General features: G+C 47.1%; 1 protein-coding gene across 2 annotated transcripts in view; it reads left to right on the top strand.

The window, feature by feature from the left end:
* ANO2 (anoctamin 2) overlaps positions 1-19956 on the top strand; it is a 337501-nt gene that overhangs the window by 53817 nt on the left and 263728 nt on the right. The window contains exons 4-5 of one of the 2 annotated variants that reach the window (XM_070371769.1): positions 17460-17558; positions 18416-18418. In XM_070371769.1, coding sequence (XP_070227870.1) covers positions 17460-17558; positions 18416-18418 — 102 coding nt within the window. The remainder of the gene's footprint in view (positions 1-17459; positions 17559-18415; positions 18419-19956) is intronic. The other variant, XM_070371768.1, reaches the window with a different exon arrangement.

Below are 19956 nucleotides of genomic sequence, written 5' to 3'. Positions count from 1 at the left end.
CCTCCTCGTTTATTTCCTCATCCTCTCTGGTGCTGTTCACAGCACCACCCGGTTGGTTATCATCTGCAGATTTAATTAGTGTGGTTGATGACCCTTTTCTTCCAGACCTGGGGCCGTGGGGAGGGGCCTCTGGCAGGGCCAGTTCCTCGAGGTGTGTGTGCAAAGACGCACCGTGGAAAAGCCTGTTTTGGCTGCGTAGATGGGACATGTTCCAAACAGGGCTCTCGCCTCATATAGAGAAAAAAAATGCCCCGGGAGCCAGGTTTTTCTGGGAAAGAAGGGAGGAAGCTGGAAGCCGGATTGCACAAACCCCCGATTCAAATTCCTCTGGCCGGGCGACTCCGCCTGCAGAATCCAGTTATTATTGGTCTCGAGCACCTGCTTGTCCCACGCCAGGCACTGTGTGCAGGGCCTTTCTCTTCCTGCTGATCTTCACTAGTACTCCGTGGGCTCACTGGTACTGCTGCTTCTGGGTTATTATTTTTCTATTTTACCAAAAAGGAAACTGAGTCTCGGAGAGACCGCCTTGCGTCTCTGTGGTCACACAGGAAGTCAATGGCAGAGCCAAGGGCTGAACCTGAGCCTCTCTGAGCTTTTCCTTTAATGCCCTCAGCTCTCAGGTACCCCATCTGCTTCATCCCCTGGCCTCCCAACCACTCTGGGCTGATGGATTATTTTCATGGTCCCCTTGGCAGATGAGTTAATTCTGGATATTTTTGGAAGTCCACAGAATGATCAACTTCTCTGTTCCTTTTTCTCACTTTTTCTGAGTGTCCCTGATCAGTGCATCTCTGTCAGGTCAAGATCTAGGTTTTAGTTAATTTAATAGCCTTTACTCATAAACCAGGGCCTCCCGGGTGGCCCTAGTGGTAAAGAATCTGCCTGCCAATGCAGGAGATGCAAGAGACGCAGGTTTGATCCCTGGGTTGGGAAGATCCTCTGGAGAAGGAAATAGCAACCCACTCCAGTTTTCTTGCCTGGAGAATCTCATGGACGGAGGAGCCTGGCCAGCTATAGTCCATGGGGCTGCAAAGAGTCAGACACAACTGAGTGACTGAGCACATTGTACTCATAAACCAACTTCTGTAAACTCTACCTGAATATCTCTCAAGTCTGAGTCTGGTGGGATGGGGGTGGAGTTGGGGAGGTGGGATGGTGTCATCATTGTTAACTCCAGCTTTTAGGTCAAGTCTGAAGATTTGTGGGTAGCACATTGATTTCGAAGTCTCTCTGAGCCCTAGGGCAGTGATTCTTAATGGAGTATTTTATGTTTCAGGAGTGAGTGAGTGAAGTTGCTCAGTCGTGTCTGACTCTGTGATCCCATGAACTGTAGCCTACCAGCTCCTTTGTCCATGGAATTTTCCAGGCAAGAGTACTGGAGTGGGTTGCCATTTCCTTCTCCAGGGGATCTTCCCGATCCAGGAATCAAACCCAGGTCTCCTGCATTGCAGGCAGACACTTTACCTTCTGAGCCACCATGTTTCAGGAAGGATCATTTTTTTTTCCCCCCTTGGGTGGGACTTCCAAGGCCCTTGAGGCATGTCTGACATCCTTTCCCTTCATTCACTAAATGGTAGCTAGCAATGCTCCTCAGTCATTGTGACAGGAAAGCTCCCACCCATTTCTGAAGGGGGTGGTACAACTCCTGTGGTTTGTAGAGCAGAGACGCAGAGAACATTTCAGGGCCAAATCGGGGTGAGCAGGTGGAGCTCTGGCTTCCAGAGGTCAATGTGGGCAGCCCCATGCAATGTTTGGTTGGAAGAAATCATTCTTTGGCTGAAGAAAGCTTGTGACTAAGTTGTAGAAGATTATACAGCTTCTTTGTACTTGTGCAAAGCCTGCCTCCCTGTGTAAGACCTCTGTTACTTAGGGCTAATGATTCCTAGAAGGGTCAGAAGTATGCCTTCAAGAAGCCTGCCTCCTCTCGCCTAGAGGAGGTCACAGCCACACCTGGGAGGCTTCTCCTTCATTCTGTGGACTGTGGCCTAGACCCAGCCCCAGAGCAGGTGGACAGTCACTGCCTGTCTGCTGCGCTTCCGGTCTCGCTGGAAAATAGGAAGCGGTTCCCAGCTCCATTGAGAAGGAGAAGGAGGGAGGCGTTCTCTTGGGGTTCCCTGATGGAGGACTTGTTATTGTTTATCTTGTTGAAGATGTAATGAATCCAGGGGAATGCACCGGGCTGACCCATCAAGGTCGCTGTTGTGAGGTTCGTGGGCAACGGCAGCATAGTGGATGGTGTGGCCACATCCCAGCCCTTGGCTCCACAGCTTCACTAATGCCACCCACACCGTCATGATATTTGAAGTCAGTTCCTTGTCCTCCAGGGTCTCCTTTGCCCAGAGTCAGCTCTTCCGCTGGTTTCTTACATCATTGAGAACTCTTGGTTCTGTTGACGGAAAACCCAACTCAACTGCTTTAAAAAACAAGACAAAGGAAATTTATAATCTCATGTAATCAGAAAGTAGGTCTGTTGAGGATTGATCCAGCAACTCACAGGATGTCCCCAAGGACCCCTATTTCTTTACCTTTCTGCTCAACCTTTTGCAGAGTCCATTCCATCCTCTGCCTACTCAGGGGTCCCTTGGCTGACCCAGGCCTTCCCCTGATGGCCACTGTTCTCCCCAGGGTTCTGGCAGAAAGAGAAAGCCGCTTTGTCCTGAAACCCTAGCCAATATTTCCTCATATCTTAATCAGTTCCCATTGCATTACAAGCATATTCCAGAACTGATAGCTGTGATTGGGGGGTGATTTTGGAATTGGTGTTGGAGTCAAATATAAAGCTGAGAAACAGGAGGCATATTTCTCTGGGCTTAAAACCTGGCAATTATTGATGAGTGAAAGGGGAGACGGCCAACAAATGAGCGTTCATTAGTTGTGCTGCCATTTGGGCATTAATCACCCCAGTCTTGATGTTATTCATTTGTCTCATGTGTTAGATATCATTTATCTGGTTTCCAAGGAGACTGGAAGCTGTATGACAGTTTATATTTCTTCTGTGTGCCCTTAACTCTTAGCACATTGCTGATCACACGGTTGTTGCCTAATAAATACTTGTTGAATTGAAATATGCTGGGATGATTGAATCGTAGGAAACAGTGGAGCTATTCCTTCAGGGAGGGGTGAGTCACTGCTCAGACACAGCAAGGCCACATCTTTTGGAGGGGAGACAAGGGGAGTTGATGACTGATGGTCTGAAGGTTTTATAGAAGTGTCCAGAGGAGGGAAGACAAGCATCTAAATCAAGAAATGACATAAGTTTTGAGTTAGGAAGAATGAGATAGATGGGTACTTTTAGAGGTAACATGATGGACTTTTAAATGCCCGGAAATGCTTGTCTCTGCATGGGACATTTATCACATGCAGTTCAGGAAGGAGATACTGGGTTTTCCTGCCCAAAGGTATGATGGCTGTTGAACTTGGTGATCTGTAGGGCGACTCTATGATTCATTGGCCAATCTGGGACTTCTTGGGTAATACTAACTAAGATGTCTCACTGGATAGAACAGTGGGGCAGAAGAAATAACCTGGAACTGTCCCAGCCCAGTCAGGACCTGTCAACCATCCTTGATCAAGGTATCTATCAGTATCAGCCACCCAGCCGCCTGCCCGGCAGCTGCCTTCCATTTCTCTGGGCCTTGACGTGCTCTCAGTATCCTGGCGGGGTGAGGGGTTGCTGAGAGCTGGCGTCTGCAACATCTGATTTCACTTGGGGATTGTCGACTGTCCAGAATTGTTCTGTGACGAATCAGAAAGGGCAGTATTTTCCTCTGGTTTATCCATGACCTTTTCCCCTCTGTTTGGGGCTGGGTCTCTGTGTCGGGAGCCTGGTTTTGGGAGAGGCCCTCTCCTTTCTGCCAACATCTTCCGGGCGTTTGGAGTTTTATCCTCTTCTTGGGTAGAAATTTGGTCTCTGACTCCTGGATTCTGTTCTGTTATTCCCGCATTCTAAGCTCCCAGGGAAAAACTCTCCTTTAACTTCACTTGGGGGTGTTCAGGTAAGCCAGGAACTATTGCCATGGTGGGTGGGCTCAGATATGATTTCTCTCAAGTGGGATCCGAGAAGCGTGGGAGCATCCCATGGAGGTCAAGGGGCAGGAGATGCTCTGCACTTCGAGTCCCAGAGCAGAGATCTGGCAATGACTACCCCTGAACTTTCTCTTTAAAAATCCTTTTATATTAATCCATACTTTGGAGTTTGCAAAACACTTTTCTGCGTATAATCTCACTTGATTCTGAGAGATCACGGAATCAGTGCTAGCTTTTGAATATTTTGTATGTGTATGTGCTCAGTCGTTCCCGACCCTGTGACCCCATGCGCTGGAGCTCGCCAGGCGCCTCTGTCTGTGGGCTTTCCCAGACAAGAATACTGGACTGGGTCGCCATTTCTTTTTGGACCCAGGGATCAAACCCTCATCTCTTGCATATCCTGCATTGGCAGGTAGATTCTTTATCCCTGAGCCACCTGGGAAGCCCAATGCCTATTTATTAATTAAAAACTAACCAGATATAGGGCTCCCCTGGTGGCTCAGCGGTAAAGAATCCACCTGCAATTCAGGAAGACTTGGGTCTGATCCCTGGGTCGAAAAGGGATCGAAGATCCCGTGGAGATGGAAATGGCAACTCATTCCAGTATTCTTGCCTGGGAAATCCCATGGACAGAGCCTGGTGGGCTACAGTCCATGGGGTCACAAAGGGTCGGACATGACTTAGTGACTAAACAACAACAACAATATATAACATATTTTAAATAAATAACATTTTTATTAAACATAAATAACATGTTATAGATAACATATCTTAATGAAAGATAATATTTTTCAAAGCAAAAAAATTGTAAGAAAGTATGGCATTATTTTACATTTTTGAATATCTTTTTTCTAGCCTTATTGAGGTATAATTGATTATAATAAACTGTACATATTTAAAATGATCTAATCTGTTGAGTCTGGGCATATGTACAAACTCATGAAGCCACCATCATAATTAAGATAATGAGTGTATCCACCACTCGCAGAAGATTCAATGAGTCCCTTGTAGAGTCCTTCCTTCTGCCCTCCAGGTGGTATTATTATTAATCATTACAATTATTTTAATGGGCTTCCCTGGTGGCTCAGTTGGTAAAGAATCTGCCTGAAATGCAGGAGACCTGAGTTCTATCCGTAGGTTGGGAAGATCCCCTGCAGAAGGAAATGACAACCCACTCCAGTAATCTTGCCTGGGAAATCCCATGAACAGAGGAGCCTGGTGGGCTATAGTCCATGGGGTCTCAAGAGTTGGACATGACTTAGCGGCTAAACCACCACCACAATTATTTTAATAGTGCCTCTGAGTTTTAAGAGCTTTGGTGACTTGCTGAAAATGGTGTGGCAGGGACTTCCCTGGCAGTCTCATGGTTAAGACTGCTCCTTCCAACATAGGAGATACAGGTTTGATCCCTAGTTGGGGGTCTAAGATTCCCCTAAGATGGCTCCCAGCCCCCAAACCCAAGCATAAAACAGAAGCCTTATTGTAACAAATTCAATAAAAACTTAAAAAAATGAGCCACATCAAAAAAAAAAAAATCTTTAAAACAAAAAACAAAGCCCAAAATGATGCAGCTGGGAAGTGACAGAGGTGGGGCCCAAGACCCAGTAAGTCTTCACACCCTAGTACCCATGACCTTTCCATGACCATGACAGTGGTGATGATTTCCCCCACTGCTTCTGTGGGTTTTTGAGATGGACAGAAGCCCAGGGAACACTTAATCCCACTCTGTTGCTGACACCTCATTTGCTCCCAGTCCTTCCGGGGTGCTGGGTTGCCCTGGGGGACCCTGCAGCTAAAGGATTAGATGGGGAACTGGCTTTCTTGGCCCTTGGTGTAAAAGAGGATCTGACTACTTAATTTTTGCTGGGTTCTCCCCTCCCCAATTCCTCTTCACCTGGGCTTGAACAGAGGTTTCCTAGGTGGCTTCTCTCTGGAGCACAGTGGTCCCAGTGCACAGGTTAAATCCTATGTGGCCAGGTCCAGAGATCATCTCTTCTGGGCGCCTGTCCATTCTGGTAGCCGACGCAAGGGGTCCACTGAGCACGCAAGGCCGCCTCCCACTCCTGGGAACTTTTGGTGATGGCTCTTTGTTTTGACAAAATTATGAAAAGAGTGGCTGGGTTTCCATCTCCATAGGACCCTGGCTGGACTGTTCCCAGTCTTTGCTTGGGGACTAAGGGCAGCCTTTCTCATGAAAGCAGTCATCTGCTGCTGTTTTGGGGGGGTGGTCCCTGGGACAGTGTTCATGGGCAATTGGTCCTGCCCTCCATCTTTGTCGATCATGCACGCATCCTCCCCTTGGCCCGGGGAGGAGAGGGTTAGAGAGGAGAATCATCCCGGGCCTCCCAGGAAAACAGGGTTTCACCTTTCCTCTGCCAGTCAGGAAGTTCTTCCCTGAGCTTAATTCCAAGCCACTGTGTCTTCGGGAGACCCAGGTGGAGCCTGTCCCCAGACCATGGGTTGGAAGTTCCTGCAGGAAGTTAAGACTTTGGTCCTTAATAATGACATGGGTAGACCAGGTGTTCCTCCAGGGGGCATGAGGCATTCCCTGCTCTCAGCTCTGCATGCACCCCACCCTTCTCCTTATTCTGCAATGATGGCTGCACTGGCCACAGTCTCAGGCCACCTGGTGTTACTTCTCCAGCTGCGTGGACATCAACCTTGGTGATCTGAGAACATGGGAGACCCTGGCAGGGCGGTTGTCTCACCCCTCCTCGGTCCTCATAGATCTGAGGTGACCTGGGTTGGGGACATCTGGGAGGTGTCTGCCCGCCTTGGTCCCTCTCTATCGTCTCCCCACCGCCAACCCTGGCAGCCTCGATCTGGGGCCTCGATGCACTGCAGCTGGTGTTCTCACGGCAGGGCTGGGCCCAGAGCACACACAGGCGTCTGGGGTTAGCGTCGAGGTGGCTTGGCCAGGCTGCAGGGGAAGGAGGCTTGTGGAGTATCGGTTTCCAGCATTTGGCTGGGACTGCCTCCCATTCACTCTTCTCTCCAGAGGGAAGACATGGTCTGGTGCAGCCACATGCAATCTTTGGAAAACAACAACGAGACATAAACAATATGGATAACCTCACCAGGAGTGCGTGACCTCCAGTCCCTAACGAGGGTTTTGAGAGGTGGCTGGAGCTCCAGAGAGAGGTGGCTTGGGGCGCGATTTCCCCCATCCCAGCCCCTGTCCCCTATCTACCTAATCTCTCATGAAGGGAGAGGGACCCTGGACTGCCTCGGATGGGTTCAGAGCCCGCGGGTATGTGCTGCTGTCACAAGCACCAGGGGATGGACCATGATCCGGGAGACCCGGTTTCCATTCCTGGCCCAGCTACTAGCTAGCTGTATGTCCATAACCCAGCAACTCAGCCTCCTGGGCTCTGGGTCTTCATTTACTACTTGAGAAAGATGTAAAGCATTGCTGGAGGGCTCTCCAAACTCCAGAGTCCCTGGGCCAAGTCAGTTCTCTCTTCTGAAATGCACCATGGCCGTCAGTTGGCCCTGCTTTGAGCCATCCGTACAGGGGTTTGAATAGCATGTATCTGATGGCTGGCAAGTAGAGAGACCCAAGACTTCCTTTATTCATCAGAACATCTTTTATTCTTTTTCTTAATGTTGCAATACCCTTACAATCCTATAAGGCACAGAGGTTCCAGGAACCTCCAGCTCCAGTTCAGTTCAACTGTGTTTTGTGGGCATCAGGAGACACTCATGCCAATGCAGTAGACCTCTAGGGGTGGGATTGGTGACCTGTGGATGCAGTGAGGACCTGGGGCTGCTGAGAGGAACAGAGATGCCCTCCTGAGAGGCCTGTGTAAGGGCTCCTGGTCAGGTGGAAACTTGAACGATACCAGGGCTACCAGACAGAGCATGTGTGATCAGGTCTGCTCGCTGTTGGATGTACTTAATTTTTTTTAACTTTAAGCTTTTTATCTTGTATTGGGGTATAGCCAGTTAACAATGTTGAGGTAGTTTCAGGTGATCAGTGAAGGGACTCAGCCATACATATGTTGTTCAGCCACTCAGTCCTGTCCGACTCTTTGGGACCCCATGGACTGCAGCATGCCAGACTTCCCTGTCCTTCACTGCCTCCCAGAGTTTGCTCAAGTTCATGTCCACTGAGTCAATGATGCCATCCAACCACCTCATCCTCTGTCACCCCCTTCTCCTACCCTCAGTCTTTCCCAGCATCAGGGTGTTTTCCAATGAGTTGGCTCTTCACATCAGGGGGCCAAAGTATTGGAGCTTCAGTTTCAGCATCAGTCTTTCCTATGAATATTCAGGACTGATTTCCTTTAGGATTGACTGGTTTGATCTCCTTGCAGTTCAAGGGACTCTCAAGAGTCTTCTTTAGCATCACAATTTGAAGGCATCAAATCTTTGGTGCCTACCCTTCTTTATGGTCCAACTGTCACATCTGTACATGACTACTGGAAAAAACATAGCTTTGATTATACGAACTTTTGTCGGGAAAGTGATGTCTTTGCTTTTTAATATGCTATTTAGGTTTGTCATAGCTTTTCTTCCAAGGAGCAAGTGTCTTTTAATTTCATAGCTGCAATCACTGTCCATAGATGTATTCATTCCTCCCCAAACCCATCTCCCATCCAGGCTGGCAGATAACACTGAGCAGAGTTCCACGTGTTATACAACCAGATCAGATCAGTTGCTCAGTCGTGTCCGACTCTTTGCAACCCCATGAATTGCAGCACGCCAGGCCTCCCTGTCCATCACCAGCTCCTGGAGTTCACTGAGAGTCACGTCCATCGAGTCAGTGATGCCATCCAGCCATCTCATCCTCTGTTGTCCCCTTCTCCTCCTGCCCCCAATCCCTCCCAGCATCAGAGTCTTTTCCAATGAGTCAACTCTTCACATGAGGTGGCCAAAGGACTGGAGTTGCAGCTTTAGCATCATTCCTTCCAAAGAAATCCCAGGGCTGATCTCCTTCAGAATGAACTGGTTGGATCTCCTTGCAGTCCAAGGGACTCTCAAGAGTCTTCTCCAACACCACAGTTCAAAAGCATCAATTCTTCGGCACTCAGCCTTCTTCACAGTCCAACTCTCACATCCATACATGACCACAGGAAAAACCATAGCCTTGACTAGACAAACCTTTGTTGGCAAAGTAATGTCTCTGCTTTTGAATATGCTATCTAGGTTGGTCATAACTTTCCTTCCAAGGAGTAAGTGTCTTTTAATTTCATGGCTGCAGTCACCATCTGCAGTGATTTTGGAGCCCAGAAAAATAAAGTCTGCCACTGTTTCCACTGTTTCCCCATCTATTTCCCATGAAGTGATGGGACCAGATGCCATGATCTTCGTTTTCTGAATGTTGAGCTTTAAGCCAACTTTTTCACTCTCCACTTTCACTTTCATCAAGAGGCTTTTGAGTTCCTCTTCACTTTCTGCCATAAGGGTGGTGTCATCTGCATACCTGAGGTTATTGATATTTCTCCCGGCAATCTTGATTCCAGCTTGTGTTTCTTCCAGTCCAGTGTTTCTCATGATGTACTCTGCATATAAGTTAAATAAACAGGGTGACAATATACAGCCTTAACGAACTCCTTTTCCTATTTGGAACCAGTCTGTTGTTCCATGTCCAGTTCTAACTGTTGCTTCCTGACCTGCATACAGATTTCTCAAGAGGCAGATCAGGTGGTCTGGTATTCCCATCTCTTTCAGAATTTTCCAGTTTATTGTGATCCACACAGTCTTTGTTAGTTTTCCATTTTACATGTAGTAGTGTGGACATGACCTTCCCAAAGTCTCTAACTATCCCTTCCCCCTCCCCATAAGTTGTTTTCTAAGTCTGTGAGTCTCTTTGTGTTTTGTAAGTTCGTTTGTATCTTTTCTTTTTAGACTGCACATATAAGGGATGCCGTGTGGCATTTCTGCTTCTCTGACTGACTTTACTCCGTGTGACCCTCTCTAGGTCCCTCCACGTTGCTGCAAGTGTCACGCTTTCACTCTTTTTGATGGCTGAGTACTATTCCATTGTACATATGTATCACATCTTCTTTCAAGAACAGGGAGGAAGGGAGAGGCTGGCAGATGAGTGAGGGCACAGGTTCAAGACGGGGACCTGACTTTGTCTCCTGTGTACTCAGGCTTCTGTTGGTTTACTTAGAGGTGAGGAAAACCAGCTGACGATACACACTGAGAGCCTGAAAGAGCTAAGAGTCAGGCGACGGCTGAGGACTGTCCATTTCCTCTGACCAGAGCACTGACAGCCTTTTCTTTGGTGCTTCCTGTTGAAACCCAAGAACTGGAGAGACAGAATTTTTAGTGTTTTTTTTTTTTTAATGGAGTCGAAGTGAAAGGAGCTGCATGGTGTTATGAGACCTTTCAGCTGAGCTGGAGGGAGGTTCGTGCCCTGCCCTGTATTTCACATTTGTTACCCCAGGGATAGGTGCATCCCCAAGACGGATGCATTGTCTTTCCTAGAGAAACTTTTGTGAGTTGGTTCTCCTTTTTCTGATGACCAGAACCAAAGTATACATTACAGCTTATTTTACATGAACTTGAATTTTAGTTGCCTGGTGACATTTGGGAGCCCCTCCAGTCACCGTGATGAGTTATTTATGAAATCTCTTCTAGGGATGGATTATATGCTCTGATGCCTAATTTCTTACACTTTAATGTTAAATTTCAGGTGGGCTTCACAAAGTAATGCTTTCTGATCATGTCCTCAGATTCTGGAGATGAATAATACTTTGAACCAGCGGATTCCCGTAGGTCCATGGGACGTTTTGAAAATCCTATAGACAAAAGAAACTTTGAGCAGGCTTCCCACGTGGCACTAGTGGTAAAGAATCCACCTGCCAGTGCAGGAGATGCAAGAGATGTGGGTTCAACCCCTGGGTTGGGAAGAGTCCTCCGAGTAGAAGATGGCAATCCACTCCAGTATTTTGCTGGAAAATTACACGGACAGAAGAGCCTGGTGGGCTAGAGCCCATGAACTGCAGAGTCAGACATGTCTGAGTGACTGAACACACAAAAACTTCAAGGCAGTTAGCAAACCAGGGTTTTAATCCAATAGGAGTGGTAAGTCACTTCAGTCGTGTTTGATTCTTTGTGACCCAGTGGACTGTAGCCCGCCAGGTTCCTCTCTCCATGGGATTCTCCAGGTAAAACACTGGAGTGGATTGCCATGCCCTCCTCCAGGGGATCTTCCTGACCCAGGGATCGAACTTGCATTGCAGGCAGATTCTTTCCCGTCTGAGCCACCAGTCTATTCTATCATTTGCAAGAACTCTGGGAGGACCTGTTCTGTGTCCAGCCTGTGCCAGGTGCTTGGGGGGCACAAATGAAGTCTCAGAGCCTGTCCCTGCAGTAAAAAAGCTGTCATCTTGATTGGAAAGAGTGAATCCTCAGTCTTCTCAATGGCTGACACCTCGTGAATGGTACACATTCAGACCTCACCGCAGGAATCCCACATTTGGTACCTCAGTTCCTCTTAGTGGCTCTGCAGCTTCTCATCTTCCTTGTTCAAGTGAAGAAACTGTGGCTCTCTTGCCTAAGTGACTTGCCCAGTGCCCTACAGCTGTAAAATCCAGGATCCAGGTCCTAATCTACTTGAATCCAAAGCCCAAGCTCTTTCTATTCCCATCCCATGCTGAAGGGGGCTTCCCGGGTGGCTCTAGTGATTAAGACCCTGCCTGCCAATGCAGGAGACTTACGAGACACAGGTTTGACCTCTGGGTTGGGAAGATGCCCTGGAGGAGGGCATTGCAACCCTCTCCAGTATTCTTGCATGGAGAATCCCATGGACAGAGAAGCCTGTTGGGCTATAGTCCATGGGGTCACAGAGTCACACATGGCTAAAGTGACTTAGCACGCATGCACACCTATGCTGAAAGCCCGATGATCTGAGGTGGAGCTGATGTAATAATAGTAAAAATAAAGCACACAATAAATGTGATCCACTTGAATCATCCTGAAACCACCCCTGCTCCCCTAACCTGGTCTGTGGAAAATTTTTCTTCCATGAAACTGGTCCCTGGTACCAAGGAGGTTGGGGATTCCTGCCCTAAAGGAATCCAAATCCAGGGCAGAATGGAAGTCAGCTGGACCTGGAGAACAGGGAACTTTTTTTTTTTTTTTTTAAGCTCAATCTATGTTAACCTTGTTCAAGCTGGTTTTAGAAAAGGCAGAGGAACCAGAGATCAAATTGCCAACATCCGCTGGATCATAGAAAAAGCAAGAGAGTTCCAGAAAAACATCTACTTCAGCTTTATTGACTATGCCAAAGCCTTTGACTGTGTGGATCACAATAAACTGTGGAAAATTCTTCAAGAGATGGGAATACCAGACCACCTGATCTGCCTCTTGAGAAATTTGTATGCAGGTCAGGAAGCAACAGTTAGAATTGGACATGGAACAACAGACTGGTTCCAAAGAGGAAAAGGAGTTCGTCAAGGCTGTATATTGTCACCCTGTTTATTTAACTTACATGCAGAGTACATCATGAGAAACGCTGGACTGGAAGAAACACAAACTGGAATCAAGATTGCCGGGAGAAATATCAATAACCTCAGGTATGCAGATGACACCACCCTTATGGCAGAAAGTGAAGAGGAACTCAAAAGCCTCTTGATGAAAGTGAAAGTGGAGAGTGAAAAAGTTGGCTTAAAGCTCAACATTCAGAAAACGAAGATCATGGCATCCGGTCCCACCACTTCATGGGAAATAGATGGGGAAACAGTGGAAACAGTGTCAGACTTTATTTTTCTGGGCTCCAAAATCACTGCAGATAGTGACTGCAGCCATGAAATTAAAAGATGCTTACTCCTTGGAAGGAAAGTTATGACCAACCTAGATAGCATATTCAAAAGCAGAGACATTACTTTGCCAACAAAGGTTTGTCTAGTCAAGGCTATGGTTTTTCCTGTGGTCATGTATGGATGTGAGAGTTGGACTGTGAAGAAGGCTGAGTGCCGAAGAATTGATGCTTTTGAACTGTGGTGTTGGAGAAGACTCTTGAGAGTCCCTTGGACTGCAAGGAGATCCAACCAGTTCATTCTGAAGGAGATCAGCCCTGGGATTTCTTTGGAAGGAATGATGCTAAAGCTGCAACTCCAGTCCTTTGGCCACCTCATGTGAAGAGTTGACTCATTGGAAAAGACTCTGATGCTGGGAGGGATTGGGGGCAGGAGGAGAAGGGGACAACAGAGGATGAAATGGCTGGATGGCATCACTGACTCGATGGACGTGAGTCTGAGTGAACTCCGGGAGTTGGTGATGGACAGGGAGGCCTGGCGTGCTGCGATTCACGGGGTCCCAAAGAGTCGGACACGACTGAGCGACTGATCTGATCTGATCTGATTTGATGTTAACCTTCAACTTTCGATTCCTAGGTTAGTTAAAAAGAGCTTCTGCATTTGGTGATGGTTCTGCCGAGGGATTTTCATGTTTTTTTTTTTTTTTTCCAGCAGACGTAGCCAGTCACACCAGCTAATATTTCACATCAGCTCGGTGTTGCTATTTTTATGAGAGGGTAACAATGTCTCATGGCATGAAAGAAACATGATGACTAGATGTTAGCACCAGTGCAACTGCATTCCAGCTTTTATTTTCCTTTGAAACTGGTTCCATTTGAGCAGAATGGAGAAGCGCCTTGCTTTGCTGGAGGGGCTGAAGGCCCCTCCCATGTTGGGAGACAATTTTCATCATTTAATATACGGCTGGGCTGCAGCTCATAGAGCCTCTAAAACCACAGGGATTCAACAAGGTGGAGCTTTACCTTTCGCATCAAAATCCCAGAGGCAGCCCGGGTTGGCTGGGACAATCCAGAGTCAGGACCCAACTTCTCTCTTGATACTTTGCTATTTCTGGCCTTGACTTCGACCTTGAGGTCTAAGACACTTGTATCTGTCTTTCAGGCTGTAGATCCAGTGATAGGGAAGAGGATGAAGGGGCAGAAGTCATCCACTTGTGTCTTTGCAGGGAGTTTCCAGGAGCTGCTCCACCCCCGACCTGTACCACATTGGCTAGGAATTAGTGTTATGGTTATACTTAACTTCAAAGGGGATGCTGCCTTCATTCTGGAAGGCCATGTACTTGGTTAAAAAATAAAGGAAGGACTTTCCTGACGGTTCAGTGGTTAAGAATCCAGCAGAAGATGAGGGTCTGAGCCCTAGTTCAGGAACAAGGTCCCACATTCTGCTGAGCAACTAGGCCCACACACACAACTAGAGAGTCTGTGCACTGCAAGGAAAGATCCCGCATGATGCAATTAAGACCCAATGCAGCCAAATCAATAGAGAAGACTAGAGAAAAGAAGAATGGCTGTCAGGGAACAGCTAGCAGTCTGCCACCAAGACCACAGGTGGACACTGGCCCTCCTGACCCTGCTCAAACGTCTGCAGCTGCTTAACGGACATTTGGTGCACACTTGAGGCCCCACTTCCAGATAAAGGTGAAAAAGGGGTTTGCCACAATTTGAAAACAAAGATGAAACCAAATATTTTAAAATCAATAATAGTCATGATTTCATCTTAGAGAGAAGGATGGTGGCACCCTTTGCCATCTTTCACTGAGAACATCATTTCTGGGGCTTCAGGTCAGCTCCACAGATGGTTTCTGTCTTCCTCTTGCTTTGCACTAAATTAGAAAAGCTTAAATTACCATTTGAAGTAGCAGTAAGTAATTGATGACTCCGTCTAGCAGTCCCGGTATTGTTGTCATAGACAGACAGAGAAATTGGGGCGATTTCTCACTGAAAGGCACTTCCAGGGTTTTGTCTGAACTGTGTCCACTTAGGGTCTCAAAGACTCTGTATCTCTTCATAGGACTGCTTCTTTGATGCTTCTCATTCTTTGATTCAATATTAGTCTAAGGCATGTCTTTATGTTCTCTTGCAGCCCTTGGATGTGGTTTTTAACTATGTGCAATAGATGTTCTAAAAACCACCAGGTAGAGCATAACCTGCCTGAGTTTGAGTTCTTTTTGAAAAAAAAAAAAAAAAAAAAAACTTTATATTTGGCCATGCAAAATGTGTAGCATCCAGGATCTCAGTTCTCAGATCAGGGCTCAAACCCAAGCCCCGTGCACAGAAGCTTGAAGAGTCAACCAGTGAACCGCCAGTGAAGTTCCTCGAATCCTTTTTTCTAAAAATCCTACTATCTGTAACTTTGGGCAAATTGTTTGAACTTTCCCTCTCCAACAGTAGGGTAGAGAGGTGATGGTCCCCCATGCGTATTCTGTGAGCTGAAGCACACGACCTCCGTGCTCCAGCCAGGCACACAATTCACTCAATAAAGGTGCATCTTGGTGATGGGTGTTGCTTTCAGGCACTTGTCAACTCTAGACTGTCCAAGGCTCTCAAACCACAGTTCTGTCTCCCTGTGAAATCCTGCTTTCTTCTTCCGTCTCCCTCCTTAGAAGTCAGCAGCTTTCATCCCCAAGGTGGGAATAGCTTCTGGATGTCATGGTTATCGAAAGGATCATCAAGTGCCATTAAGAATCAGAGAGACAGTCTTCACTTGCATTATGAGCGCCATGAAGTATCTTTTTGTCTTCTTCATCATCTCAGAAACCCGTGAACCTGTGACCGTGAACTGACTGTCAGTTGGGTGCGAAAGGCAGTCTTCTCCCAGCCACCTGGTTCTCTGCCCAGCCCTTGGGATGGTGTGCATGGCTGCCTCCAATGGCATCTTCAGTGCTAAACCGAGACCTGTATTGGTGAACACCAACTGGTCTTTGAGGATGACTTTGCAGAGGGTTGTTGCTGCTTTTCTGTGAGGAGCATTCCTTTCGCTGCCCACAATGTTGGTGCCTTTTTGGCCCTGGACTCTGTGCGTCCTGTTTCATGAGATGCTCAGGAAACCAACAAAGCTTGCTTGCTTTCCCCTGGAGCATGTGTGTGGGGGCGGGTGAGAATGGGACAAAAAGCTGGGAGCTCATCTCTCTGCAGAGCACGGTGGCCAGGCCCTGGTCCTCGCTCTGCCCTCAGCTGCTTTATCCTAACTGTAAGTGGCACATGGACCAGCATCTCACGGGGCTTTGGGATTCCCAGAAGTCACTGGACGAGGAATTGCCTATTGACTTGTGCTGCTTTTTTTGTGAACACAGTGTTCGTAATTGATTTTGCAGGTAGTTTTAGAAGCTTCATACTAATGATGAGGCTTTTGCTCTTTGTTTCCTACTTGTTTTGGTCTTTTTTCATTCTTTAGTGATGAAACAAACTATAGTAATGTCAGAAAGTGTTTTATTTTTCCCCCTTTGTGTGCTTGTTCTGAAAAAACTTGAGGTTTTCTTTGTAGATGAGAAGAAACTAATAGCTTCATGTTGTAACTGGACCGATTTTTATAGCAGACACTGCCTGGGGCCAAATGAGCTGCTGAGTCAATAAAACCTAGTTTTCAGATATTCATCACTGCATTTCCTTTCCTTATTTTACATTTTTTGGGTGAAATCAGTGCACTCAGAGAATGATATATCCTGGGACCTAAATTCACAGCCATATTCACACAAAATCCTGCCCATGATTTATTTTTTATGATATTATATTGAGTTGTACCATTTACATTTATTATTTTTATCATTAGCTTTTGTTGTTGTTGTTTAGTTGCTAAGTAATGTCTGCTTCTTTGAGACTCCATAGACTGTAGCCAGCCAGGCTCCTCTTGTCCGTGAAGTTCTCCAGGCAAGAATACCGGAGTGGGTATTTCTCTCTCCAGGGGATCTTCCTAGACCAGGGATCAAACCCGAATCTCTTGCGTTGCAGGCAGATTCTTTACCACTGAGCCACCTGGGAGCCCCTTATAGGCTAGATGAACCACTTTGTGATTTGGGCTGTGACACAGCAAAATCGTAGAACAAACATAAAAATTTAATATTATTTTATTAAACTATTAATTATAATATAAAATATTAATATTTACGGAAAATGTCAGTATGGAGGCAGGTTCCAGACTGTTCACTGAAGCCAGCAGAGGTAAGTCCCAGTTAGAAAATAGATGATGAACATTTACTGTACAGCACAGGGAATTATACCCATTATCTTGTAATAACCGGTAATGGAATATGATCTGCAAAAAGACTGAATCAAAATGCTGAACACCTGAAACTGATACAGTATTATAAATCAGCAGTACTTCAACAAAAATAGTTAATGGGATTTCTGTGAAAACTGTAATTGCTTACATTCTAAATCTGTGAACACAACTGTTTTAATTCCTCTTTTTCTCTCAAGTCCCCAGACCTCCAGGGACTGCTCTTTGGGAATGCTTCTCCACTCTGGGTGAGAGCATTTCTGAGCCAGGAGCAATGAATGGGATGTGGGTGGGAGGGAGCTGGCCCCCAGTGAGGTATAAAGAGAACAAAAACCAGAAACGGAAGAAATAACACGTCTGGGCTTCTTGTTTGGAAGAATTGGGGAGCTTGGAATGTACGCTGTGACCTCCTAAGCGCTGCTGTTTCTTCTTGTTTGTCCCTTCCAGAGCAAAAGCCAGGGCTCCGTCTTCGTCCGGATCCACGCCCCGTGGCAGGTGCTGGCCCGAGAGGCGGAATTCTTGAAGATCAAAGTCCCCACCAAAAAAGTATGAGCATGTTTCTCCTGGGTTCTGGGGTCTCTCAAGGGCTGGATGGATATGAACAGTGTTGGGAAGGGGCTGGGTGGGACGTGGGTGTTGTGGAGTTGAATCATGCTTGCTTCTCTGGGGATGCCAAGGTTGGGCAGAAGGGACTTGGGAGACAGTGTCACCTCAGAGCATCACTGACATGGGCTCTGCAAGAAGCTGGTCATTGCCGTGGTCCAGCTTTTCAACTTCTCCTTAAACCCCCTTCTCCCTCCCTTCCAGCCCAGCCAGGCATTTCTTTTTTTTTTCACCGCCCCCCGCCCACCCCAGATCACTGGTCTATATATAATCTTTTTTAAAAAGTCTTTATTGAATTTGTTACAATATTGCTTCTGTTTTATGTTTTGGCTTTTTGGCCATGAGGCATGTGAGATCTTAGCTCTCGGACCAGTGATCTAACTCCATCCCCTGCACTGGAAGGTGAAACCCTAACCACTGGGCCACTGGAAAAGGTGCCAGGCTTTTCTTCAGAGTGTGCAGTGGTAAGGAATCTGCCTGCCAGTGCAGGAGATGAAGAAGATGTGCTTTCAACCCCTGGGTCTGGAAGATCCCTGGAGAAGGAAATGGCAACCCACTCCAGTATTCTTGTCTGGAAAATACCGTGGGCAGAGGAACCTGGAGGGCTGCAGTCCATGGGGTCGCAGAGTCAGGCACGACCAAGCATGCACACACATGGCAATGAGAGTGGATGGCAAGCCTTGCCGATGGGGTGGGCAGCACACAGGGAGGTGTGGGTTCACCAGACTTGCTGTGAAGACAGCTTTTCTGCTTGTGACGCTGCCCCTAAGTGTGGTGTGATGGTGGCTTTTGTAAAATAGGAGGTTCTTCTCATGTGAGTTGATCACAGTCATCTGGGAAACGTGTTCACAGTGTTCATGCCCCAGCCCAGCTGGGACCGTGATCTTGTTGGCTGGCGTGGAGCAAGCAAAGCAAAAAAATCCCCAGGAAAGCCCCACAGTTGAGATGATTTTCAAGGTCCTGTTCAGCCATTAGAGTCTATATATAATTAAAAAAATTTCCTGGAGAATTCCTGGGTGACAGCTTCCTTGCGTAAGAAAATCCAGCAAATATCTCCAAAGAGAAAGGAAGCGTGTCCACAGATTTCCACAGATTCGGTATTCTTTTTTTATTAGGTATTTTAGGGAAAAAGGATGGTTATTGACTTTGAACTTTTGAGGTGTTTCTAGGAAGGCCCCCAGGGCAGGTGACGCTATGGTTTAACCAGAAGTGATCTGTGGGCGATTCTGTCTCTCAGTCCCTCTCCCCCTCTTCCACACACACACACACACACACACACACACACCTTGTCTCACAAGTGTTGACCTAGCTTTGCCGAGATCGCGACTTCATCATCATCATGTCCACCCTCCCCGTCATTAACAGAAATTCCTATTGGCTGCGTTCTGCACAACCATCGTCATCACCTGAATTCTTGTCACCCTCTCCACTATCAGTGACATGGTTAGAGTCAGCAAAACATTTGGATTAGCATCGTGGGCTGTGTTTACACCGTCCTCACTACCAAGAGATCTGCGGCCCCATCAGAAGTCATCCATCACATACCATGCTGTGTGATGCCGTGTCACGCACCCCTGACTCAAGAAAGATGAAGCCTGTGGGTTCTGTTCTGATAGACTTATTAAGATGGATAGCACATCCATGGCAGGTGGACAAATGACTACTGAACAGTGAACAAATACAGGCATAAATACAGCTACAGACATCTTGCCAATAAAAGGTACATGTTTAGGGGTCGCATGCCTGAGAGTCTTGGTTTCACAAGAACCATGCTGTGACCTTCTCCTCTTCATATGCACTGCTCTGCCCTCTGTCTCCTGACCCCTCACTCCCAAACCGCTGTCCTCAGGTGCAGGCACCGTCTTGAATCTGGACCTCGGCTCCTCTGATGCTTTCCCGGTCTGCTGGCCACACGACCCAAGTCAGCCTCGGATGGAGGCGTCCGCTTCCCTCTGGAGGTGTCCTCACTTAACTCACCTTCTGCTTCTCTTCCTTCTGTCTTCAATACATATATATTTCTTCTCCTTTCTCTGGCTTATCTGAATAGCTAACGTTCTCTTAATTTCTTCGATTTGTATCTTGCTGCCTATGTTTTCTATCTCTGCTGGCTGATCCCTGGACAGAAGGTGAGTGAACTTTGCTGCCCTTGCTAGTGCTTCTGTTCCACAGGACAATCCTTTTAGTAGGAAACGTAGAGACCCAGGAGAAGTGTGGGTCCTCCTTCTCTCCCCTCTTCGGCTCTTCTCCGTTGCTAGTGTCTTCCATCCTTCCTTCCCCCGCCCGCTCTTGTGTCCCTTCTTCTTCCCCCTCCCACTTCTTTACTGGTGCCCCTTCCTAGCCT

This window comes from Bos mutus, chromosome 5, assembly GCF_027580195.1.
Source record: "Bos mutus isolate GX-2022 chromosome 5, NWIPB_WYAK_1.1, whole genome shotgun sequence".
NCBI classification, from domain to species: Eukaryota; Metazoa; Chordata; class Mammalia; order Artiodactyla; family Bovidae; genus Bos; species Bos mutus.
This window is presented reverse-complemented; position numbering and strand designations above follow the sequence as displayed.